Source organism: Struthio camelus, chromosome 7 (assembly GCF_040807025.1).
Source record: "Struthio camelus isolate bStrCam1 chromosome 7, bStrCam1.hap1, whole genome shotgun sequence".
NCBI lineage: Eukaryota > Metazoa > Chordata > Aves > Struthioniformes > Struthionidae > Struthio > Struthio camelus.
Window position 1 is genome coordinate 23,009,658 of NC_090948.1, and position 25,437 is coordinate 23,035,094.

Here is a 25,437-nt window from a genome sequence, read left to right on the forward strand (position 1 = left end):
GCCCAAGGGACCGTAAAAAAGCAGTACAAATTATGAAACTACGCAGCTTCTAATCTAAAGCGGACTGAAGCCAAGGCCTTTAGTCTAACGAAAACTCTGGCCTTATTAGAAAAACACAAAATAGACCATCTACCCCAAAAGTAGTTATGTTGCTTTTAAGGCAGTAGTTGAACTTTAGTCACATTCTCCTGACAGTCAGCCCTATAAAAAAGCAAAAACAATATGGCAGGCCTGCACAACCCAGACAGGAGACCGAGCTGGCTCATTCTCATGTTGGGTAGACGATTCAGGCCATCAGTTCCACAGAGACACTAAACTCACCTACTGCCAACTTAGTGAACATGCTGACTTTGAGCTTCAGGAAATAAAAGGTTTATACTGATAAAGAATAATGAATAATATCAACAAAATGCAAATTTGAGGGTTTGCAGAAGTATTAAAAGCTGAAGGTAAGCAGAAACAGGCAACTTTAGGAAAAAGATTTCTATTCTTGGACTGTCAAGCCACATGGTAGTGTCTGAAATCCAGCAAAGTGAAAGCAATCTTAAATGGATCAGATTAGAATGAACTTTGCTCCACAGACATACCAAATAAGTAACCCTAATTTGATTTATTTTTTTATAACGAGCAGGTGTTAAGAGTTCAGATATTTGAAGTGAACAGTCTTAATTAGAAGCTAGATCTGAAAAGTCATGTATTCACTCTTTGAAAAAAATCACTGTCCTTTAAGGAGTCAAAGACTGGTATAAAAATAAACCCCTTAGGTCAGCAGACAAAAAAAAATATCAAAGCTATAATATTTTCAGTATGTTGCTTCTAATTTTTCCAGCATCTATTAAAGTGGGAATTGTTGAAAGATAAGGCTGGTACAACTCCACACAAACTCTCTCTGTGACTCATACTTCAATTCTCTTAAATAAGGAAGAACTTTACCTGTTGCTAGATAAATGGGGTGGTTGTTTGCTGGACTCCATGCCTGAACAGCTGTTCGCTCAATTTCCTTTAGCTTCATTTTCTAGGCTCTAGAAAAAAATTTCACATAGTGGTTAGAAAAGCCTGACAAAGTTAACATGAAAATAACCATCCCAGGAACAAAATATCCCGATTAGGATTACACTGTGAAAACAAACGGCTCTCAAGAGAGAAAACTTATTTGCTGCTTCCTGAGCTAGTGAATATAGTTTTACTGGAATGAATTAGGATATTTTAAAATTCATACCAAAAAAAAAAAAAAAATCCCAGCTGTCTGATCCCAGATTTTCTTTCACACACAGCTCTCTTTTTCCTATATCCCAATTATAGGAGAGTTTTAGTACAAGGAGGAGAATTTAAATCAAACAACATACTCTAGTCTTCAGTTCAGGCTGGCTTAAATCAGCTGCAGAAATTCATTTAAACAAATGTCTTTGCAGAGCTCTAGTTGCTCTCTCTGCATAAGCTGATGTCAGGATATACCCAGGCAGAGGAGAAGCAGAAAGAATCTCAGCACAGGCTAAATTCCAAGTGCAAAGCAAAGCAACGTGGCAACAGAAAACAAAGTGCAATACTGTCAAGTGCCAATTCAGTTACTGTACTTTGTTCTCACTCCTCTCAAAAAGCCCAAAGAAAAAAAATCATTTGACTTTCTTCTTCAGTTTGTAAATGGTAGGAGAAGGTGAGGGGAAGCGATCCAGAAGAAACTGTTGAGTTTCAATCTCAGCTCTGACAATTCTTCGTATGGACTCTGGATAGATCATCTGGCCCCTATAAAATGGCAACAAACTTCCCCATGTCACTGGGAGGGATTAATTAGGCAATAACGTAGCTGGATAATTAAAAGTCAAACTTGAACAGTAGGCAGCCAGGAGGCTGCAACACTTAATATAAAACCACACTCAAATTGTTACTCCATGTTAAGATCCCATTCTTGCTGAAGATTAAGCACCCAACACCACTGGATCCCATGCTACGCCCAGGCCCTCTAGGCATATCAGGAACATAAATAATATGTAATAACAATGACATTCAAACAGATACGTCATTCACAGGCTAGCAGGGTTACGCTCATGAGCGGTTCCTAAACCTTTCAAGTCTGGCTGCAGTGCAATCTTTCAACTCTATCTAAACAGAGCTGCTAACCATACCCTCAGCTCATATCATGCTGAATAAAGTAAAACTGTTGGCAGGCAGCACAGCGAAACACTCTGCATCTTGACAGCTCGCGGTGATTAACCTCCCTTAGTTACTCGACACTGTATGCCTTAGCCAGGCTAACAGTAAAATCACAGTTTGCATCACATTGGCCCTCTGTTCAGGTGCAGGGGTACAAGCATCAGCTTTTGACAGCTTGGCCCTACCCAGACCAGAATATACATGTTTATTCCTAGCCAAGTTCATAAACATAGTGTGCTGCAGCTAGCCCATTGTCCAGTCAAACCATACGGAAAACAACTTCAAAGCAGACTTCAGCCATCTTGTGACTTATATGAAGTTTCGGCCTCCCAGTACCTGAAGCCCACAAAAAAGGGAATCTGATTGGCATTTCTTCTTGGACTTGGACCTACTGACTAATAACTCCACACCCTTTTTAGGGTTTCTTCTCAACACCAGTCAGAAGATAAGGACACCCTCTCTCCCCTCCATGCACTATTCATTCATTACAGGACATGCTGTTTGGTTAGAACTTCTTTAGTGCTTGTTAGCATTAGTCTGCAGCAGAATCAAAGCTCAAAGTACCCATTTCAATTCTCATATTAGCCTTATCCCAACTTAGCTGAGGCCCAGAGGAATCTGAACAGAACACATGTACAATAATATAACTGTTTCCTCATGCATGCTAGGAAGCGAGTAGAAAGGTCATCTCCTCAGCATCACCATAACAGACCTCTAAACAGACCTTATTTTCCCACCTTCCAGCACACACTTTGTCTAGTAGGGCTAGGGCTCCATCAGATTCTCTCTGCCAAAAGCTTCCAGCCCCTGTTCATCTGTCTCCCGCAACAGCACAAGAACGCTTTCCTGATCTGCTCCTGTTGTCAGCAGCGGGGAGCAAAACCGTGCCCAGAAGGGGCTGGGGGAACCTGTTGCCTATTGCACAAAGCACTACCTGACTCAACTGATGCTGGGGAGCAGGACAGCTGGTATTTTACATACCAGTCCCTTTCCTGCTTCCTCTTCCTCCAGTTACAATCCACCAGTCACAGGGACTTGCTGTACATGCACACATCACTGTTTCTTGGCTTTTGAGAGGAAAACTTCCCTGCTAACCCATCAAAACTATGAGGCAACAGCCAAAAGACCTCTCTCCTCACCTCAGTTAATTGGCAAGGAAGCAATGAAGAGCGCAACCATCAGGAATCAGCTAGGTCAATAGTACCAACTTCCACATTTTTCCCCTCAACGTTGGAGTGCTTGTGGGGTACGGCTGGTATAATTTGCAATTAACAGGTAAATACAAAGTCAAGTTACAAAAGTGTGCAAGATAGTAACGATCAACCATCCAACTCTTCTTTTCAATAGATCGCAAATCGTTCTGCATAGAAAGTCAACACAGGTCTTCCTATTTCACAAACTTAAGTCAGCACAGAACGGGAAGGTAAAGTGTCTTGCACAAGGCACCCTAGCCAGTCACAGGAAAGCAAACAAGGCACCTTTTAGGTTGGTTCTGTATTAACAGAAAAATTGCAGAAGCACTGGGTCATAAGTGGAAAAGGTACAGATGTCCCTGGTCCTGAAGGCAAAGCAGCAGCAGTGCCAGACTTGAGTAGACCCACAGAAGATGCATAAGAAGCCAAAAGGTCACAGGATCACACCCTCTCCGAAGCATCTTCTATCACTTCAGCTCCATTGCAGCACCTCACCACCAAATCAGTGGGCTCTAAGTTTAGAAGGGGAAAAAAAAAAAAAAAAAAAAAAAAAGGCTGTTTCAGTCTTAGTCTTTGGAGAAAGGTGATCCTTCCATACACTCTACACCTCTAGATCCAGAACCGGACTCATGGCCCTTGAGGCAGAAAAAACCCTTCTTTAGCAATCTCTTGTGACTGCCTGACAAAAATTCACAAGCACTGCACTGTTCCACAAGAAATTTTTTAAGGAGAGATTGCCACCTGCTGTTATCTCCCAAAATAGCATCTAAGACTTGTGAGAAAGCTCATGCTTTTCTCAGGACCTCTAATTAATTAAACATTAAACATGACAATCCTTCTCCTCCTTCTGCAGACAGACATCCGATTACAGACCTAAGGTATTAAGAAGCCTCAGCCCCAATAGCAGTCACAGAACAGAAGCAGCATTTCCCCGAAGCCTCCCCTAATCATGGAAATCACGTTTCCTGCATGATGTCCTTAGAAGGTAGCACCGACTGCAAAGCAAAACCCAGCAGGTCAAAGCATTCCTTGCAACTGGGAAATGGAGAGCACAGAGATAAGCAATCGAAACTAAACGCACACACTCTCAAATCATGGTGGATCTTGCAGACAATGCTGACAGAGGCAAAAATTCCTCACCTATGCTAACCTGAAATACTTGTTGCTCAGAGCACATCGTTAAAGACAGCAGTCAATATTGTATTAGCTAATTGAACCTGAGTGCTGCCATGATAATCATCCTTGGCATCTCTCCAATTTAATCTGCTCTCTCTTTCACCACCCAAGTACTGTCAATCTGAAATCTCTTCCTATCGACTTCCCCAATCTTCCCCCTGCTGCTGGGCACCCAAGCATCTCTTTGAGTAATTCCTGCGGATGCTGGACTTCCAACACAGCACACAAAGGAAGCTGGTAGCCTGATTGCCCGTTGCTGGGGGTGAAACTTGGGCAGCTGGGCAGAAATGACTTGTCCAAGGTCATCCAGGACCCTAAGAATTGAAAGAGGCCTCCTAGCCATAACACAGCGGCTAAGAAACAAACTGTCCTACAGTCCCCACATCCCAGCATCAATTTAAAACCTCCACACCACCCCTCTCCTTGGCAGGGATCTGACACTCCCCTTTCTCAGTCCTCCAGCACCCCAGTCAGCCTCTTTTCATAAGTGCATGTTATAAATCCAGGTTACAGAAGGCACAGAGATGCTAATCTCGGCTCATCGCTGGTGTTTGCCAGGCGGCGCAGGGCAGGGCAGGGCAGGGCTCACCACCTTCCTTCCTGACAGCTACTGCGACATACGAAGAGGCTCCTTGCGCTGGGGGCGCATTCAGGAGCCATTGCTCAGCGCCGCGGCGCGGTACGCGGGCGCCCAGCAGAGGGACAGCCCCGGCGCCGGCCCACGGCGGCAGCAGTGACCCAGCACCCGCGGGGCCGCACGACGCGCCCGGCCCCCCCGCGGCCTCACCCGCCCCGCTGCCCAGAGGCCGCCCCGCTGGCTCCGGGGGGCGGGGACGGGACGGGCCCAGCCCGGCCGGGTGGCAACGCGGTGGGGGGGGGGGAACCCCCCGGCGCCGGGGCGCCCGCAGACAGCGGGGCCAGCGCGGGGGCGGGTCCCGGGCGCGCACCCCCGAGGCCAGGGCCGGGGGCGCGAGGGCGGCGCGAGCCCCGAGGGAGCGGCCGCCGCCGGCGGGGGAAGGGGGAGGCGGGCCGCGGCCCTTACCGGCTCCCAGGCCGTCCCCGCCGCGCCGCCGAACCGTGCCCCGGCAGCTACCCGCAGCTGAACCCCTCGCGACGGCGGCCGCCAGGAGCCGAAAAGGGACCGCCCGCGAAGCGCCGCCCGCGACTCCGCCCTGGCGGCGTAGGCAGCGGCGGCCCCAGCAGGGAGCGCGCGCCGCCCCGCCCCGCCCCGCCGCCCCGCCCCCCCCGCGGCGGGCTCCGCGCCGTTGGGGGGGGGAGGGGGCCGGGAGCCGTTAGCGTGGCGCCCCCGCCCCCGCCCCCGCCCCCGCGGCGAGAGAGAGAGAGAGACAGAGAGAGACAGAGAGAGAGACCCTCCCCCTTCGATTTTTGTAGCCGTTAAACCCCTTCTAGGGCCTCTATGAAATATGTATGTGCTAGGGCGTCTATGAAACACCGAGGGCGTTTCACAGGCGAGGGCCGGCAGCCCCTCGGACCCCAGCCCAGGAGCACGCAGTGCTCAGGGGGCTGTTCTGGGTCTCTTCTACAGTTTGGGGGTATTTGGGATTTCTGGGCAGTACTTCCACGGCCATATAGTATCACCAGGGAGCAGAGGGGGTTCAGCTCTCTGCTTGGGCTTCACCATCACAGAGGAAGCCTTTGTCACTGATCCTGAACTATTTAAAAAAAAACAATACCAATTTTGTGAAGAGACAGGTGAAGCCCCTTAGCTTGAAAAAAACCTCAGCCACAAGGAACAGGTTATCAACAGCTGCTGAAAGCACACGGGGAGGAGAGCCCACATTTCCAGAGATTTGCTGCTACCACTTGGGTCCTTCCCCATCACGCAGCAGAGATATATGATGGAAATTCATATCCAGTTACAATCAGCAGAAAATGGACAGCATTTATTGCTTCCTTCTGTCCCATTTCGTTCTCATTTTTTCAGGTACTGAACTGCACCTATTAGAGCTTGAATTGGTGGCTTCCATATAATCTGTACTGCTAGGAGCAAGCCCAATCTTTGCATCCCATGTGCTTTCCCAGCCAAGAGGATCTTAGGCATCTTTTTCATTTTTAAGACACCTGGATTCGCTTCACCCACTAGTTTGATACCTCCTTCATCCTTTAGGCCAAAGAACACTACAGCTGAAGCCAGGGCCTGTTACCACTTAAGTCACTCGCCTCCAAAGATCTTCACCTCAACTACAGCCTTCAAGCGCTGAATTTAAGCCTCTCTGATACAGCATGCAGGAGGAAAAGGAACATGGCATAGGCAAGGGATATTTACTGCTAACTGCATTTTAGCTACCAGTAAAAACATAGAAAAAACATAGAAAAACATAGGCCCCAGACACTCTTCCCTCACTTCTCTTCCCTTCTTGAAAAAAAAAAAAGTTTGTCCACATTACACAGTAGGCAGTCTTTTCTCCTTCAATTACATCTTTCAAATTGTCATTGCCTCTCAAAGCAGAAGCACATTCTTAAGGATTTCTGAGCCATATTTTCTGCCCTACCCCGTATGCCTTCCCCATGAAGAAAAACATCATCCAGTAGAGTAAGGTACTGGTTGGAGTTGCGCAGGGCATGGCATCTTGAAAGGCAGCAGCAAACACCCTTCTGGGCAGGGCAGCTATTTGGAATGCAGTACAATAAGCTGAACTGAGGCAGGTTTGGGCCCATATAATTGTTGTGACATAATTTTGGTACCTAGACCAAGCTACAGTTCAAGACTTGGCACCTATTACTGCCATGATCTTTTTCAGTTTAGCTCAAGACAGTTTCAAGACATAGTATGCTGTCACAGAACAGTATCCTGTAACAGCTGTGCTTTGTGTGGAATGGTAACAATTCTTATTCCAGTATGCCTGAGGAGTACTTTCCCATGCATAACACTATGCACTAGAAGTCAGTTGTAAGGCATCTACACCTCAGAAAATATTTTTAAAATCCACCTGTGGGACAGGAAAAAAGCATCATCTGTAACTTAAAAACGAGTATCTCTGTAAGTAGGATACAAGGTTACAGCTTACAAAAGCCAGGAGGAAGGGTGACTGTTCAGCCCCTCCAAGGAGGTTAGTTGTAAGCATAAATATTTGAGTATCATTTAATTGCCTTGAACATACATCCTTATAGAAACTGCCACATAGGGGTCAAGAGAGCTGTCCTTTAGAATCCAAATGTAAAATCATTATAGACTGGGAATTTGTGAATAACTTTTTTTCCAAATGCCTGCCCCCTTAAGAAGGCATCAAACTATGTGAGTCATGACAGGAATTTGAAAGGGAAGCACAGCACCCAGTTTATAAGCAGCACTAGGAAGAGCCCAAGCCCTTACCATTCTGTGATGGCCCGCTCCTGCAACTAAGTAGCAGGGCCTAGGACACCGCAACAGGGGAATTAAGAGAACTCTCAACATACTGGGAGTACTGAGAGTACTGTCTTCCTATAATAGAGGGAAAAACTTATGTGAAGGGAAGGGCAGAGCGGAAAAGTCTAGGAGCTTAACTAAATCATATTGATAACTTTCTCAAATTTGAACTACAGATGAAGCCACAGGAAGCCCGAGAACAAGTGTTTGCAGCAAAACTGGTACCCTTCGTAGGTCAGACATAACCACAACCCTGGTGGTCTGTACTCTTGGAACAAGGAACGAAGTTCAGACAGAGCAAAACAGGTCTGGTCAGAGTTGGACTTGCTCCTTAGCCTTGTTTTATCACTGTTATAGATAGCTCTATTGTCGGCTTCAAGCCATGCACAGCAAGGCTCTGCGCCTCACTAGCATTGCCAGCTGGTTTCATAAGCCTCACTTCAGAGCTTATCTAAAGAAGGAAGAAGAGGCCAGAGCCAACTGGTAACAGGCAACATTTCCCACCTAAATATTTCAGGCTTAGCTAAGGAAAACTTATGCGCAATGTATACAAACTAGCAGCAGTCCTAGGACTGTACTCAAAGAACTGTCCCTTCACAGATATTAGCCTGTTTAGAAAAATGGCAAAGGTAACTTTAATTTCGTTAGCTATTTTGTAGCCTTCTCAAACCAACAGAAGACAACCAGCGCGATAGGTATCATCAATATATTTCACTGCAGTTGGTGGTTAAAAGTTGAAGAACAAATGTTAACATATGCCACAGTGCACACTAAAGAAGATGCCATCCCAAGAAGAGCTGACACAGAAGGAACGTTGCACTTCCAACAATTTTCAGATTTCATAGTGCTTCACCACTGGTGGCTCTTTATTGGGATCTCCTCCTCTCTCCAGATACAGGTCATTGAAGGGATATTGCTTCGGTCCCTGCAAAGACAGACAGATATAAAGTGCAAATTCATTACATTGAAACAAGCAACTTGCAGGAAAAGGGAGGAATGCCCCTCCACATACATATACAATCAAGGCTTGCCAGTTACAACTTAAGTTCTTATTTCCTAAGTGTTTCAGAAGAACTAGTAGAGCAAGAGAAAAGTCTGTAAATGCAGAGATGGATAGAGGATACAAATTCACGTCCTTTAACAGAAGCATCAAGGCAGTCTCGCACTTGACCTTAACCAACAGTTCATCATGCAGGCTGAGGACAATATATTGCAAGAGTCACATGTATGTTGAGACTTTTTCAAAGTCAAAACTATTCCAAATGACCAAGATCATATAAGATGCAACTAAAAACACTGGGCAGGAGAAGAGAGGGGATTTCAAGCATTCATCTTTAACAGCACGGAAAACGTTCAAACTACTTTATAAAAAGACTGGATGCAGAAGGTGTCTCTATGCAAGTAGAGTTTATTAGCCTAGACACAGAGGGGAAAAATCGCGAGTCAGACACACAGAGAAAGTGAATGTCTAGGCCAAAGAAGGAAAACCGTAAGACACGTAATTTAAAATTAGGTCTATGAGAATGACAGCAACGGTAGAAGTTTTTCTGCTCGTTATGAGACAGAGCCCATGCCGAGCCAAGCCAGCCAAGAGAACAATTCAGGTTGGAGGGGGCTGCAGGAAATCCCCTTGGCCCAACTCCTGCTTACAAGGAGGGCTTCACATTCACACTCTTCACCTAGCTTCAGCAAAACACTCTCCTGGGCACTGGAAGCGACATGCAACATGGCTACTGTCCTTCCCTTTGCCTGAGAGCATCACTCACCACAGGCCTGTAAGATGGGTACATCTCTCCAACACCAAACATGATCAGCATGGTAGTCAAAAAGATAAGGAAATGTTTACGCATGGTGTGCCAGGGAACTGGAGTGGGGGATGTATCAACGCGGTTCCGAATATACATGTCAAAGTCCCAGTGCATCTAAAAAACACAGGAAAAGGCTGTACATTTACTCAACAACACTCAATCTGTTTCTCCCCAGAAAACAAGTGCTTTACACCGCTCAGATTCACAAAACTGCCAGAAGTGGTTTCATCTGCATCTCACAACAAGAGATAAAGTCACAGGAGCCAGAGGGATTTACCTACAGTCACAACAAGTTGTTGCTCACAGTAAAATCCAGGACTCCAAATTCCAGCATTTGTTCATACCAGGCAATGATGCTTTATTATTATTGTTCTAAAATACCAGCAGCCTATTTAATCACTCTACCTTACATTTGTTCCCCTACTGGTGGTGAGAAGGCATGGTAGAAATTGGTACTCTGGCTCATGGAAGTCAGTTACACACCTAAATCTAAGTAGCAGTGTTACTTTAAACAAAAACAACCTCTCACCACTTGGAAGCTGGTTCCTCAAAACAGATAGAGTGCCTGCCACCGTTACTCCGCAACAGGAGAAGAGCGGGGGTGGTAGCTGGCTAACACCCTTCCTGATTGAGCAGGACATGTAAACTTCTATCCTCACATACCAAAATACAAAGCAGAGTCCTACGTTCTGTCCGTTGTTTCCTTTCACATTAAAGAAAGCAGACAGATCATTAATTTCCAGCTTAAATATTGTCTCTAGTTCCCTAGCTGCCCACTTTGCATACACAGCCATTTGCTATCAGCCCAGGAAAGTGAGATTCTGAGCAGAATTCAGTTGCCTGAACAGACACCTACTGACATCTGAAATGCACCAGCATATTCCACCCGGCTCCCGGCTGCCAATCCCACATGGAAATCTCAGACACCCTACAACATACGAGAGGCATTAGAAATGTATGCTTAGGCAACTAAATCTTGCCCTCCACGTTATAAAGCCATCCTTGATAAGCAATGACATATGAAGGAAAACATGGGAGGGTTGCTGTTTCCAAGTACTGTTTCAAAGCTCCATCATAACTAGGAGTTATAGGCAAAACCCACTTCTTACTAACCAATATCTTATCCCACCTCAAGGGTAGGAGTACCTGCATAAGCCTTCCTGTGCCAGGCAGCACAAGAGTACAGAATCATCACAATGGTTTTCATGTGATTGCTTCTACAGTCATTACAATAAGGACTTCAAACCCTACTCTGTGGTACACATGCTACGATATTCTTGTATGTTTATATTATGATATATATTATATACACATACTTATGTTCCTTTTTACTTTTAGTAAAGGGAGCTCGAGTCAATTACTAACTTAAGTATTCATGGTTAGATTTCAGTCATTCATAGAAACATCGTGCACTAACTAGAAAGTTACTCCTGAGAAAGAGCCTGAGGAACTTAGAGAACCTAGGTTAACTTTTGAAATCTACTTGCCCATTTCTGTTAAGGATATCTTAGGGACTTTCTTTGGAAAGGGCCATTTTATTTCTTCTACCTCAAAACAACCCTAGAGTAATAAAGTAGCAATGGTTGCACCCACTGGACAAAAACTTACACTCTAAAACTAGCTTTTTAGCTAAGTGATTCAGAAGTAAGCTCTGATACTTAGATCAGACAAAAAAAAAAATGAGCCAGCCTTTCACCTTCCTACAGGAAAAGTTGAATTTGAAAAGCTACTTATGTTAACACTCCTTGGCACCCTCAAAACAAGAATTTACCCTGATGGCAATGACTTTTTTTCTCCAATCGACTGCCCCGTTTGCATAGGAAACATATCCCTGCACTTAGGCATGCAACTGGACAAGGAGTTACACAGAGAAAGCACCAAGGAGAAATGGACTTAAGTATTTTGTAAAAGCAGCACTGTTTAGTAGCTTGAAAACAGCTACTAGCATTCCTACCGGCTCTCCCCAGTTATGCCTCATGTCTTGCTGGTCCCACTGGTACCAGGGGTCTCTCTCATGAAGAGATCGATTAGGGAGCTTGGGATAGTCACCATACCTATGAGAACCAGACAAAAACCAAACGTACGGGAAACCTGTGTTAGTTTCTATACATCTTGTGCAAAACATTATAAGCCTAACTGAAATACAGATCTCTTCCTGTCCACTGCTTTGCACAGTTCACGGTATTCCCCAACACTTAAACGTGTCTTGAAATCTTTATTCCAGAGATGGATTTCAGTTTACCCCTCTCAGCTTTGCACTACAACAGCACCTGAAGCCTCTCGCAGAGTATGTTACCCCCACCGGCCTCCCACCCGTTCGGTTTGCTCCTGTTCTAAAAACATTCAGGTGTGCTTTCAGCGACTCCACTCACAGCGGGGTCGCTCGGCTGCAAGCCCGCCACCCGCGACACGGGGCAGGGCGCTGCCGCCCCGCTCCGGGCCCCCCGCAGCTCACCCGAAGCCGTCGTCGGGGTACGGCTCGTAGTCCTCCACCCGCATGTTGTATTTCTTGGCGGCGGCCGCCCGCTCCTCCGGCGTGCGGGGGTACGGGCCGGGCATCAGCTCCTTGGGCAGATCCGAGGCTGGCGGGACACGGACGGGGCAGGGTGGGCGCCCGGCGGGGCAGGGCAGGGCGCCACCCGCCTCACAGCGCGGCGGCGGGCACCGGCCTAGGCCCGGGCCCCGCCGCAGCCGCCCCAAGGACGGGGCGCCCCCCACCCTCCCCGCCCGCTCCACCGCCGCCGGCGCCGGCCGAGGCGCCCCGCCGCCTGGCCCCGCTGACCTGCTCGCGCCCCTCGGGGCGCCGCCGCCACCCCGGCCCGCAGCTGAGCGGCCGCCCGCTGCCAGAGGACACGGCGGGCCCCTGCCGCCGCCATCATCGCCGCCACTGCGCAGGCGCCGCGGACGGTGGCCGGCACGGAGGTGAAACCTCGGGGCGGGGCGCGGCGTTGCCAGGAGACGGGGCAATGGCGGCTGGAGCCTCCGCCTCCGCGGCCCGGCCGCTGGGCCGGCACCGCCGCGGCTCATGCGGGGCGGGCGGACCGTCGGCGGGGCCGCGCTGCGCCCCGGTTCGTAACCGTCTCTGCGGCGGAAGAAAGGCTCTGGTGGCCAAGGGGCGCTGTTGCGGGGGACATAGGCGAGGCCCAGAGCCGCGACCGCTGCTCGTCGCAGCGGTGCAGGGGCCCCTTGGCCGGGGCGGCCGAGCCTCGGCAGAGGGTCCCTGCCGCGCCGAGCACCCTCCTCTCCGGCCTGTGCCCCCATCAAAGGCCTGCGCTCAAGAAGGAAAAAAAGCCTCCCGTCCAGAGCGTTATTTAATCAGCCATCGTTATTATAACAATTGACATAAACACTAATACCTGAAAAGGGGGCTGAAGTGATATTTCACTCTGCATGTCACCGTCTGAAACAGGGAGATGAGAATTTATTGCAGATATTATCTTTCAAATACAGGGCAGCATCTTATGGAAAAGTTGGATCAATACTAAATAAGATCAATTCTGCAGCTGGCTGTGTTATGCAAATTGCCTTTTTTGTATTAGTATCAATATTATTAAAGTTAATACCAGAATGTAATTGTCTTATCTCAGTGGAGCCAGGAAAATGTGAACAGCTAAAATGGCATGTTAATTTAGTGATGTTATTTTTCAAATGTAAGCGATATATTATTGTGGATAAGATCAATATTAACATTAATGGATTCTGCAGTTTACTTCATTATGTAAACTCTGTGGTAGTTGAACTCATTTTCCTTCAGTTATTCACATCAGCCATAATGGGTAATGTCTCTATAACGATCTACATTATAAACCTTTGCAGATCAAAAACTATCATGGATAATTTGTCATTAAAGTCATTTATTCTAATAACAACATTAATTGTAAACCTACTAATTTAATGAAGATAGCGATGAACTCACAAAGATCTATCTGAAATACAGCATGTCTCAGGTGGGGAGCATTGCGACAGGTTGAAATATGAGCCTTTTACTTAATCCAAGGAAAGTCCTTGTCTTGTTTTAGGGACAGCGTCTTAATCCAGCTGACTACTTTACAGTTAACAACCAAGTATGCAGTGAAGTTAGTATATCAGTTAGTTATTAAATAAGTTATTATCTCAGAGCCCAACCCTCTAGTGCAGAAGCAGCTGGAGTTTTGCCATGGAGCAGCATTCGGTGCCTCTTGGCATGGCGCATGGGGCTTTGGGGACCAGCAGTGCCATCCTGCAAGTTGCGACCTTTGGTTACTCACTCAGACCATAGTCTGGGGTCAGACCTCATCCCAGGCCCAGACCATGGTCTGTTGCTCCTTATATGGGCTCAAAGTCTTTCAGAGATGTGGCTTGAGCTTCCTAAGAACCCCATTTTGCAAATACATAGTATAAGTTTTTCTTACTTCTACAAGTAAGTAAGTAGTTCCGTAGATTTAAAGGGACCCCTTATTTTCCTACAACTAAATACATTAATAAATCTGGGAAGGACAGAGGAAATTGATTGCCTTATTCTCCTGACCATAAAGCTATACCCAGCTAGAACAACAGAACCATCAACTGTAAGATGAAAACTACTCAGTGCCGAGACTGAACTTTTCTCAAGAGCTGATGCGTAACTGTAGTGCTCATTCTTGGGAAAGAGCAATCGTAGTTCTTGCCGCTTTCACATTAAATGCAAAATGTAGACTTCGGCTTACATAATAAACATACACTAAAGAAAGATTTTGACAGCTCTGGTCCTAGGAGCACAATTCATATAATGTCCATTCATTTCCTGATCTAAAGGCAGAGGTTACAATGAATAGAGCAACATTCTTTTCCCTTGTAGTAACTGTTAATTAAACCTCAGTTTTCAGGAGCAAAATATGGCTATCCGTTTCCCTTAGACTGTTTGAGGACAACACGTAATTTGCTGTTTTCCCCAAGTCACTGCAGGCATCGTCGCTGAAGCAATTGCAAAATGTTAGCATTAACAATTTGTCAATTAGCAGTAACGGTACAATTTGTGCCCTTTGTTATTGTCTGCTGCAATCAATGGAAAGGAGTTATAAATTAAAAGCATGAAAATAATACAGGAGGTTGATTTCCAGCTTCATCTGGCACGGCGTTGCGGCCCCCCCGGCGCACACGGAGCAGCGGTGCCGGGGAAGGCAGCGTTTCCCGCCGCGTTCGCCAGGCACCGTGATCCCTAGGCCTGGTGACATGCCGTCCTGGCCCCGCAGCGCTGCAGCTGCAGGCCAGGCCTCCTGTTCCGCGGTCTCCTTTCCCCGGTTTGTGTCCCAGCTCCCGCCACCGCGGGAGCCCCGCGGCCGCGCTCGGGACCCGGCGGAGCCCCGCGGTAAGCGCCCGCCCCGCCGCAGCGCCGGGTCCGCCCCGCGCCGGGGGGCGCTGCGCGCCGCGGCGCCGCTCCCTCCGCCCTTCTCGATGGTGCGCCCTCCGCCGCCCTCCGTTCCGGGTAACTTCCGCTTCCGGCCTCCCAGTTCCGGGCTTCCCGGTGGAGGCGGCGATGGCGGCGGCCTCCACCTCCGCGGCGGCGGGGAGCCGGCAGGGTCCGGCGGCGGCGGGGCCTGGCTGGAGCGAGTCCCAGTTCCGCCGCTACTCCTTCGAGACGCGGCCCATCCCGCGGCTCAGCCACAGCGATCCCCGCGCCGAGGAGCTCATCGAGAATGAGGTGCCGGGGCCGGGGGGCGGCGCGGCCCGGCCGGGGCCTGCTGGGGGGCTGCGCCCGGCGGCGGGGCTCTGCCGGCCCCGGCGCTGCTGCGCCCCTACCGCTGCCTGTGCGCGCGGGCACGGTTGCTGCCGGTGTCCGGTTCCTGTTAGGTGCCGTGAGCTGCAACGTTGTGTTGTGAAACCTGCAGGAAACGTTTGCGTTCAGTGCTTTGGTCCTGGGATGTAAATCCCGGTATGGTTACGTGAAGCTATGGGCTCACGTTTGTTCTTTTCTGAGTGAGAGCAGCCACGGATGCGAAGGTTGCATTCTGATACTGCCTTTGCACTGGTCGTGGAAGGCAAGTTCAATCTAGTTTTGGTAAGGTTACGAGGGTTTTGGGAAGCAAACCTGTAAGAAGGGAAGTTGTGCAAGCACAGCTTGGGAACATAGCAGCTGTTGTTCTTGTCTGGGTTTCTTAGTATTTATGTTTCAGGAGGCAAGTTATGACCTCTGTTTTGTTCCTGTAGTAGCTCTGTTTTGATGTAGAAGACAGGGTAAAATCTTACTTCTTTTGCTGGTTTGAGGTTATCAGGAAGGAGATTTGTGCTGTCTCTTTTTCCAGATGTAAAGCTATCTTTTTGCCACCACTTACGCCTTTGTAGCTGGGGCTAGGAGCAAGCAGATGGAATCTATTCAGCCTCCCTGCTACGTGGCAGGACCAAGTAGACTTAAAACTGTTCCCAGCTAGTGTTTGTCTAAGCTCGCATGTTAGAGATTAGCTAGGTAGATAGTGGAGTCCATCCTGTTGCTGCTATGAACTTGCTGTGGGAGCAGTCCACTGCTTTCCTAGAACTTTCTGTAATGTTTTGCTTGTTTTTCTACCCAAAGTCATCTGATTACTTTATATTCCTTTGTCAATTTCCTATTTTAGAGGAGAATTTGTGGTTGTGGTAATGAAAATGTTCATCTTCAAGTTCAAGAGGTCCTTGAATCAATAAACTTCCTGTGTCTTTTCAGGAGCCAGTGGTGCTGACAGATACAAATCTGGTTTATCCTGCTCTGAAATGGGACCTGGACTACCTCCAGGAAAACATTGGCAATGGGGACTTCTCAGTGTATAGTGCCAGCACGCACAAGTTTTTGTACTATGATGAGAAGAAGATGGCCAATTTCAAGAACTTCAAGCCCAAGTCCAGCAGGGAAGAGATGAAGTTCGCTGAGTTTGTGGACAGACTTAAAGAAATACAGCAGAAAGGGAGTGCTGAGAGGTAAGCAATCTGTGGCATTTCCTACATTTACCTGGGTTTAAGTAAAGGGTAAGTTTCCCTTAAGTAGCTGTTGATGATTAAAACCTCTGGAACTTTTTTGTTTTCCATAAGCTTTTCCTGTTTCGGGACTGTTACTTCACAGCACCTGTGTTATCACAGCACAGTGTTATTAGGTTAAAGTCATGCCCTTAGTTAATCAAACTGTTTAAATTGTCTGTCTGCAGAGATGTTTTTTCCCCTTTGTCCATAGCGGGAGTTGGATAGAGAAGGCCCTAATCATCGCTTTATTTTGGTAGGTTGTGATATTGGTAGAAGGAGCTTAGTTAGCCAATGAAAGGGCACGGGCAGTGGCACTCAGAACTTTTTGCAAAATCCTGGGCTAGTTGCTGTTAACTCTTCCTCAGGAAGATCAGGAAAAGTAGCATGTGTGCTCTGTGTGTATTATGATGTTGACCTAGACTACTAACAGAGCTGTAAATTAGTAAGAGGAGCTTCTTCTTTATGGAGGTGTATCTATTAGCAACTGTACTTAAACCTCTGGTTGATTTTGTCAGTCACCAAATAGCTTTCTCAGAGGACTCAGAGGATGGTTATTTGAAGCAGCTCTGTGTGTCCATGTCTGCTGGTCCTCTTGCCTTTGCCTTTCTCAGCTTTGGATGTACTTTCTCCAAGGCAGAAGCCACTCCTTGAGCTTAGAAACATGTTTTTTCTTCTAGCATTGCAGACAATATTTTGTAATACTGAGATTGTTAATGTGGAAGTTTGGGTTCTTCAGTCCGCTGTATCTAAACGTGTGTGAGGCTTTAAGATAACTCGATACTGAGAAGTGCTGGGTTTTCTGAGCCCTCTTTTTGCCCTTCTGCACTGTAGAAGAGGTAACTTGTATGGCAAATGGCTTAGAGCATTAATCCAGGGGTTATTCATAAGTATTTTTGCTATTTATTTGTGGCTTATTTGTTTAGAGTTTCCTAATGCTGCTTGGTCAGGGGTTGTTCTTGCTGTAGAAGTCTAAAATTTTTCCCCTGTGATTTTTCCAGCAGAGCTGTGTTCAGTACCAGGAAATCTTTCAGCAAAGCTCGGGGGTTTTTGAAGCTGTCTCCTTCCGTGGGTAGTTGTGGTGGCTGATGATAGAAGAGAATCCCTGAAAGTTAGATCTTGATGCTGTACAGAGGAGGATAGCTTTTCCACTGTTTCCTGTAGATCAAGTATTCTATGTTCAAATGTCTTATGTGTCTGGTAGAGGGGCACATATGTAGAGGACCAAAGAAGTGCCTTTCTGAAGGTGAGCAAAGAGGTGCCTTTGTATTTATGCAAAAGCTTAATACTTGCTTTGTACTTGTCTGGGGAAATACAGGCTATACCTGCAGCAAACTCTGAATGACACAGTTGGAAGGAAGATTGTAGTGGATTTTCTTGGCTTCAACTGGAACTGGATTAACAAGCAGCAAGGGAAACGTGGCTGGGGTCAACTGACTTCTAACTTGCTTCTTATTGGCATGGAAGGTAAGCAACTTTATCTAAATGGAGAGGAAGGGAAGGAGATTCGGTGAGCAACTCTGTATTTCAGTTCCAGAGAGTCTTTTCAGATGAATTTTACACTAATTTCTAATGGTCCCTTCAGAGCAAACAGGGCAAAGCTTTGAGTTGGGAGGGGAATGTTGTCGCAACTTAAATTGGATTATACAGAGAGACAGATAAAAGCATAACCTGCTTTCTGTGGATGCCTGGAGGTCAGCTCTCATGAAAAGGCTCTGTGCAATGCTGTTAGAGCTGTGTTTTCAGGGATCCCTAATCATATTCTGAGACGGATCCCTGTTTATCACTTTAATGCTTCAGATACTGTAGGTTTAAAGTGCCCAGAGTCTAAGGGTTTGCAGGCTGAGCAAAGCCAGCCCTCTGGGTTTTTCTTAGCAGTATATCCAATCTCTGTCCTAAAGATATGTCCTTTACAAGAGGAAATGTTAATTATTCTGTGAACCATTTGCTCCCATTTGAGTTGTTACGCTGCGGGGAGTACCTTTCTTTAAGTAAGACCTAAATTTCATCTGCAAAGTTAGACAGTACTGTGGAATTTGAAGACTGGTAAATCATAAAGTGTCTGGAGAGAGTGGAATTCTCAATAAATGTGGAGACTGACTCATAGGCAGGTACACTAGAAAACATGGATACTACTGCAGTGTCCATAAGAAGAGCATACTAGTAGAAAGTGTAGGTCTCTAATCCCAATAATCAGGCAAGGAATATACAGTTTTGCGATGTGGGCCAGCCTGTGTTTGAAGCGGCCGTTGCATCTGTTTGTCCAATTATTTTTGTCATTCATGGCTTTTCACTTTTGGCTGCAGGTTTTTGCTCCCTTGCAGAAAGTAGTGCTCAGCTCAGAGTAGTTTCTTTGCCGTATATTTTACTAGCTGAGAGAAGAGAACCTCATATAAAAGCATTGCACCCGTGCTTCTCTGTGGGTCATAATATGATCAGCTAAAATTCTATTACGAACAGGCTAGTCAAAAGAACCAAGGAATATATTTGGACCAGTTTATGCTAGAAAAAAGGAATGCCTCTATGGAAGCATCTGCCTGCATGATCTTTTAAATGAAGTGATAGGATTAGCTGTAACCTTAACTCTCCTTAATCTTAATTGTCCTTAGTGAAAATACATAAAAAGAACAAGACAGAACAGCAGTACCTGAATTGTCAAACAGCCTGAAAAAAATAGTTGTGAAGGGTGTTTAAAAAAAAAAAAAAAAAAAAAAAAGACCCACTATGTCTTCAGATTTGGTTATATTTAAGATCCGGTGGTGGCAGTCAGGCTTGATAACTCTGTTAATCAGTTCCTGCGACAAAGGAGGGGCAATTGTATTGTGACATCCTAATGACAGGATTTTTTTACTTGTTTTCTTGCACTATGGATTTATGACTTTTTTCAAAATCAACCTGTTGGACTTCTTTTCTCTAGACTAAGAATGCTCTGAAAGTCCGTTCCCCAACTTGTCAGCTAAACAGAGTGATTTTCTGAAAAAGCTTCCCATCAACTTTCACCATCTGCTGTTTGTGGAGACAAGATGGAAATTCTGCAGAGTTGCTGAATATGAATTTAGAATGGCCATTATTAAGTGGGATAGCAACTGCTGTAGTAAAGGCTGACTGATATAATGATCAGTTTGTAACGTGTAACACTTTCCTTCTTTAGTTTTCTCTATATGTGGAAGTATATTTACTGTCCTTGCTCTAGAAAGGAGTATCTTGTTCATAACTCTTGTAAATATATGTGAAAATGTCTTGTTTTGATTATCAGTCTTTTCTCTCTGCAGGGAATGTGACACCAGCTCATTATGATGAGCAACAGAACTTCTTTGCTCAGATTAAGGGCCACAAGAGATGTATCCTGTTCCCTCCTGATCAGTTTGAGTGCCTCTACCCTTATCCTGTGCACCATCCATGTGACAGGCAGAGCCAGGTGAGAGCAGCAGAACTATTCCCTTCACCGTGCTGAAAAGGGGCATTTGTGGAAATGCTAGGTGGGAGGAAACGGCACTGAAATTGGAGCCACATACCACTTTCTGAGCCTTTGCAACAAATTTCAGGGTGCCTGTTTGAATTGGTGATGCTTTGGGGGTACTGCAGACCTCACTTTGGAGTTAGGCACTAATGGGAATGTAAAAGCTGTATAGGAAGATTATCAAGGACGATTTGATACCAAAAGCCAATAATGAGAGCTGTCATTGCAGGAAATTGTTCTGAGTTTCTTACTTCTCCTCGTGTTAGGTGGACTTTGACAATCCTGACTACGAGAAGTTTCCGAACTTCCGGAGTGTTGTTGGCTATGAAACAGTGGTGGGTCCAGGCGATGTGCTCTACATACCGATGTACTGGTAAGAAGGATGGTGGGGTTGCACGTTGACTAGCAAACAAGTTTAAAGGATCTTCTGCCTAAAGTTTTGGGCTGGCTTTTAAGATAATTTTGTTTTGACTTTTCCAGCAATATGGCATCTGCTGTAATAACTTGGGCCAGTCTGGCTCTATTTCCCATCTGTAAAATGGAAGTGATAATTCTCTCTGGCTCCTCGTTATTGTGTGGGCTATCTGCTAATGTGTGGGAGAAAAGTATCTGTATTTAAATAAGGAGAGCTTTCCAGAAGTTCTGGGATTTTGGTGATGGAGGTACAAGTCAAGGCCTCTCTAGTGCAGTCTGCACTCATCTGTTCAAGATGTTTCACCATAGGCTGTAGCAATAGTTTCTCTTCTTTTTTTGTGTGGCTTCTGTGTAGGTGGCACCACATTGAGTCTCTCCTGAATGGGGGAATTACCATCACTGTGAACTTCTGGTACAAGGTGAGTACATGCACCCTTCTATGCACCTTAGGTAGTTCTATGCCAGAGGATTTTTTCAGGTGGAGATGTATTGGCAGGTGCTGTCAATGCAGGAACTGCAGTACACCAGATCCTATGCCTTAGGACTTGTCATAAGCTGAAAGCTACTTTCTCCCTTTTATGTTGTGAATGAAGAGCTGGGAGAGAGTGGAATAATCTGCTAATTCAGCAAGCATGCAAGAAGCTATTTTTCATATTTCAGGGTGCCCCTACCCCAAAGAGAATTGAATATCCATTAAAGGCTCATCAGAAAGTGGCGATAATGAGGAACATTGAGAAGATGTTGGGAGAGGCCCTAGGAAATCCACAAGAGGTATGAAAAGAATGGAATTGTTGAAATAGTTGGGCATTAGTACAGAAGTCAAGATGCCAGCTTTTTGGCTCTGCAGGTGTCACTGAGGGGTGGGAGAAAGCAGTGTTGTGTTGTTGCTCTGAACACTTCTTCGTGCTCTGTTTTCAGAATGCCCTTGGGATACAAAATGCAAGTTCCTTAAATTATAATCCTGGAGAGGATCACTGCAAACAAGGGAATAATTGTTCTTATACTTGGGAGGTTTACCTTGGCTCTGGGCACTGCCAGGAAAAGCATTGCTCCCAAACTCTCGTTAGCCTTCAGTGCAGCAACAAGAGAAATAGATACCCAGTATTTGTCAAAGCAATGAGAGTGTTTTACCTGTCGAATACAAATCTATTACATCTGAGCAGTCTCTTCCATTAGGCCATGTGCTTCCCCCTCACGACCTGTCCCAGCCATGTCTGAATTTTGTTGCAACTTTAACCAGCTGGTGTATCTTAAATAACAGTGTATCGAAGTAGTAAGAGTATGACTTTTGAAGATCAGTTGATATGAAAGTGGAAGTACTGGATGTGAATATAAATGTTTTCATGGTCTGTAAGCATTATCACTGTGCAGCAACATCTCTAGCACACCCATGTGAGATCATCTTACTGCCATAACATGTTGAAGCTCTTCCCTTGGTGATTGGCAGTGCTGAGAAATAGGAGTGGTCTTGGCTGAAAACAAAACCATAGCAAAGGTGTTAGTACTAGACTTCCTTCCAAGTGACCCCAAAGACCAGACAGAATACAGAGGCTGAGAGCATTTCTTCTCTGCCCTGCAAAAAGCAGCTCCTGATGACTGTTGACTCCTTCTAATTGCACCTCATGAAAGCATACATCTAGGATGGGAAGTTAAAAAGTTTCAACCAATTGCAAGTGGGATGCTTTGGTGACATTCCAAATGTGGTGTTGGCTGAGAACCCTGGTTAACTCCTGTGACTGTGGTAGAGTATTTGAGGATGTGCTCAGGCATGCCCCGGTGTTTTAATTTAAAAGATACTCTGAAATTGATTCAGTATAGTTTCAGTCTGTGTACTGAGATCCTCTACCCTGGGTTCCTCAGCTCATAAGCTGCTATGAAGGGGAGGGAGCAGACTGTGCAGCTGCCACTTATATGTACCTATCCTGGCTAATGATCTGTCTTTGCTTTGAACAGGTGGGTCCCTTGTTGAATATGATGATTAAGGGACGGTATGACTAATGCCTGGCTGCCTGGGTGACTGATGTTGGAGCTGCTTTGTTCACAAGCAATGGAAGATACTGAGCGCTAGTATTGCACGCAGCACTTAACAGACTGATGGGTTTTCTGGCCCATCCCTGCCCCACTACAATAAAGGGGGCTACTGGAACTGCAGAACCATTAGTACCCCATCCATCCTCCACTCTCATCTAACTGAACCTCCCAAGAAAGAGTCTGCACTTATTGGAAGCTGGATTCATGCTCACTAACTTGTTTTTTTTTTCCCCCTTCCCTCTGCCCTGTTTGCCACAACGAGGAGCATGGCTTCTGGCACTCAGATATGTTGATTAAGGATTTTCAGGCATTTGAAGAAGAGCTTGGAGGGGAACCAAGAGTGGTCTTGTTTCCTCAGCCTCCCAGAGTTTGGGCTCCCTGGCTGGGTTTATGTGCTGGTGCCTGCAGTGGATATAAGATGTGAAATGTTAGATTTCACAGTCCTCTGTTGTTAGAGGACCTGTCCATGCTCAATTCTGGCACCTTTTTGTGTAGTGGAAATGAACACGTGATGGCCTATGTGTGAGGAGCAACTGGACAAATGATTCAATTCCTTCAACTCAAGACGCTTATGCTTGGGACTTTGATATAGAGTAGAGAGATCAGAGTGAATTCATCTGGTATGTGAGCACCGAATCCTATGCTCTGCAAATGACATCCCTGTTGTAGGAGTATAGATAAACCACCTTCCTTCTGATAGCAGCTTTCTCTGCACAGTGAAGGCTTCTCTCCTGCTGTTTTGAAGCTGCAATAGGATTAAAAGGAGATATAGCATTATGAAGGGAGATGCATAAACACTTGGGCGCTCTTCAAGTCTTGGATGTTTAAGTTACGTTTTAAAAGAAATTCTCCAGGGATGCTGAGCTAGAATGTCAAAATGCCATGTCAGATAGGTACAGAGCCTCACTTCTCCCCACCAGGGGGTGCCGGCTCCTTGGACTAACATGGGAAGTGCCCTTTTTTCTGAAACTGCAAGAACTTGAGTGTGTGTGGCTGCGCGCAGGTGCGTATGTTTGTGTGATGTATGGCTCCTGTCCATCAGGCGAATTCATGCCAGTGTGTGGTTCCCTTTCTTGTAGTCATGTGAAAGAGGTCAGGCTTTCTGTTTAAGTGTGGTTAAGTTCATATTCATCCTTTCTTTGTTCTGAGACGTGACATAGCAGGCCAGGAAGCAACAAAAAACAGGGCGCAGGAGCTAGAGGAGCCTCTGTTTAGAGACTTCAGCAGTAACCCTGAAAAGTCCGTTTATGCATTCTTCCACCTCCTCCATGCAAAAGCCTTAGGCTCATGTGAAGACTGACTTCTTTTCCCTACTGTGCACTGCCTTGCTGTTCCTGGTTTGGGGGGTGGAGCAAAGGAGTTGTATATTTGGTGTGGTTGTAATGGGTCCCAGGAGCTAGAGGTAGGAGAAGCTGTTTCATACCCCATCTAACTCATCCCAGAGACTAATGGGCGATTGTTCAATTGAGTCTTCCCAGTGCTTTCTCCTTTGTTCTTCAGAGCTTGTTCTGACATGAGTTTTTGATAAATGTGTTGAGAAGATACTGCTGAGGAAGCACTCTGTATCTTTGGCTTCAGGTCCCACCTTGTGCTGAGAGTGCTCCTGTACCACTTGCTGTGAGCTTCTCTTGCACAAAGGTGGAAGACTTCTCTAACGGGAATTCCCAAGGACTTGTTCTATGACTGATTTACAGGTCAGAAGAAAAAATGAAGTGTAACTGGCAGCTGCAGAGCCCTTGTTACAAAATATGTCTGTGTCACTGAGTAATCTGACTGCCATGTTACTTGTTGCAGACTCTATCCACAGCTCTGGTTAGATTCATAGAAAGGTCACTCAGCTGGATGCTTATCAATGCCCAGCCTTTGGGCAGGTGAGAAAGAAGGCTGGTCTGCTGACTCTGGCCAAAAACAAGGCCTTCCCAGGAAGCTGGAACACATGCACAGCCACTGACGTTGGTTAGAAGATGTTCAAGTGAAATCCCAGCTCTGTGCTACTTATTTAGCACATGATAGTTTCAAGTACTAGTTGTTAGGCACCATCAGCTCTTGAAGCTCAGGGTGGCAGTTCACATCCCTTGTGGAGAGAGAATGGTACATGTGGAACTTAAGGATTTTTTTTTTCTTTATTTGCCAAAGGTCTAACTTTTTAAGTGTCTGAACTGTTTTCGCTGCACTTGACTTTGTGAAAGCTCATTTACAATGCACTGATGGACTGACTCTCCCCTTCCCTTTTCACCTTGTGCTTTCGATGCCCCTTGCCATGGTATTGGGAAGCTGTGTGTGTTCTATGCTAGGGGTGTGTGTGCAGGGGGTGGGGTGTGAAAAACACACGGTACCTTCTGAAGTGTAGTTCTTAAATACAACCAGTGTTGAACAACAGAAGTGTGTGGCTCTTATTCTGTGAGTGTCTATGTAGGAGAGCTTTTTAAGGAGATGTGCATCTGAAGTTAGTGTTCAGTCTTTCTAATAACTCTGCCTGTATTCTTCACCAGTGAAGGCTTGTGGTCTTTAGAGCTGCCTTCAAAATAGCAATGCTAGCTCTGTTACTGTGAGTCTGCACCACCCTCCCTTGACCATTCCCATAAGCCTGAGAGGAAAACTGGGAATAAGAATGTATCCTTGAACTCTGTCAAGTATGAACGGATTCCCTGCCCTGCTGGCCTGAGTGGGAGTTTTATGCTCTGGTCACTGACCCACGCAACAAACTACGCTATCAAGTCTAATGAATTGCGTCAGTTGCTTTTCAGTTGGGATATCTTGTTCTCTCCTTGATCCATTATCTGATTCACACTTTGGACAAGGTGATTTTGGTGGGAGGCTTCCTCTGTGTGTACTTCTGTTGTGTGTTGGCAATCTCAGGTGGTGGAGTCTTCTACTTTTTAAAAACATAGGCTA

General features: G+C 46.2%; 3 protein-coding genes across 14 annotated transcripts in view; 1 reads left to right on the forward strand and 2 right to left on the reverse strand.

Annotated features, from left to right (window-relative positions):
• SEC31B (SEC31 homolog B, COPII coat complex component) overlaps window positions 1-5,709 on the reverse strand; it is a 37,614-nt gene extending 31,905 nt beyond the window's left edge. For 4 of the 12 annotated variants that reach the window (XM_068950265.1, XM_068950268.1, XM_068950267.1 and 1 more), the window contains exons 1-3: window positions 5,563-5,692; window positions 3,630-3,856; window positions 934-1,022 (exon numbers count right to left, since the gene is read on the reverse strand). Coding sequence is in view for 11 of the 12 variants with exons in the window: in XM_068950268.1 (XP_068806369.1) it covers window positions 934-1,012 (79 nt within the window). In the remaining variant the exon portion in view is untranslated. Of the gene's footprint in view, window positions 1-933; window positions 1,023-3,290; window positions 3,414-3,629; window positions 3,857-5,112; window positions 5,304-5,562 lie in introns of those variants that run through there. The other 8 variants (XM_068950269.1, XM_068950266.1, XM_068950264.1 and 5 more) reach the window with 5 other exon arrangements.
• A 2,869-nt stretch (window positions 5,710-8,578) lies between these two features.
• On the reverse strand, window positions 8,579-12,642 carry NDUFB8 (NADH:ubiquinone oxidoreductase subunit B8). Its single transcript, XM_068950270.1, has 5 exons — window positions 12,478-12,642; window positions 12,151-12,277; window positions 11,650-11,749; window positions 9,654-9,809; window positions 8,579-8,812 (listed from the first exon to the last, which is right to left on the reverse strand). The coding sequence occupies exons 1-5, from the start codon at window positions 12,572-12,574 to the stop codon at window positions 8,720-8,722; spliced, it is 573 nt and encodes a 190-aa protein (XP_068806371.1). The 5' UTR covers window positions 12,575-12,642; the 3' UTR covers window positions 8,579-8,719.
• A 2,428-nt stretch (window positions 12,643-15,070) lies between these two features.
• Window positions 15,071-24,086, forward strand: HIF1AN (hypoxia inducible factor 1 subunit alpha inhibitor). The gene is made up of 8 exons (XM_068950271.1): window positions 15,071-15,354; window positions 16,351-16,601; window positions 17,956-18,104; window positions 19,910-20,055; window positions 20,364-20,470; window positions 20,867-20,930; window positions 21,172-21,282; window positions 22,465-24,086. The coding sequence occupies exons 1-8, from the start codon at window positions 15,190-15,192 to the stop codon at window positions 22,507-22,509; spliced, it is 1,038 nt and encodes a 345-aa protein (XP_068806372.1). The 5' UTR covers window positions 15,071-15,189; the 3' UTR covers window positions 22,510-24,086.
• The last annotated feature ends 1,351 nt before the right edge of the window (window positions 24,087-25,437 follow it).

Coding starts and splice junctions, on each gene's coding strand:
- HIF1AN (XM_068950271.1), top strand. CDS start 15,190: ATGGCGGCGGCCTCCACCTCCGCGGCGGCGGGGAGCCGGCAGGGTCCG. Junction 20,931..21,171: donor CTGTGAACTTCTGGTACAAG/GTGAGTACATGC, acceptor TTCATATTTCAG/GGTGCCCCTACCCCAAAGAG. Junction 21,283..22,464: donor CCCTAGGAAATCCACAAGAG/GTATGAAAAGAA, acceptor TGCTTTGAACAG/GTGGGTCCCTTGTTGAATAT.
- NDUFB8 (XM_068950270.1), bottom strand. CDS start 12,574: ATGATGGCGGCGGCAGGGGCCCGCCGTGTCCTCTGGCAGCGGGCGGCC. Junction 12,278..12,477: donor GCCCCGAGGGGCGCGAGCAG/GTCAGCGGGGCC, acceptor GTGTCCCGCCAG/CCTCGGATCTGCCCAAGGAG. Junction 9,810..11,649: donor GGCATAACTGGGGAGAGCCG/GTAGGAATGCTA, acceptor TGTGTTTTTTAG/ATGCACTGGGACTTTGACAT.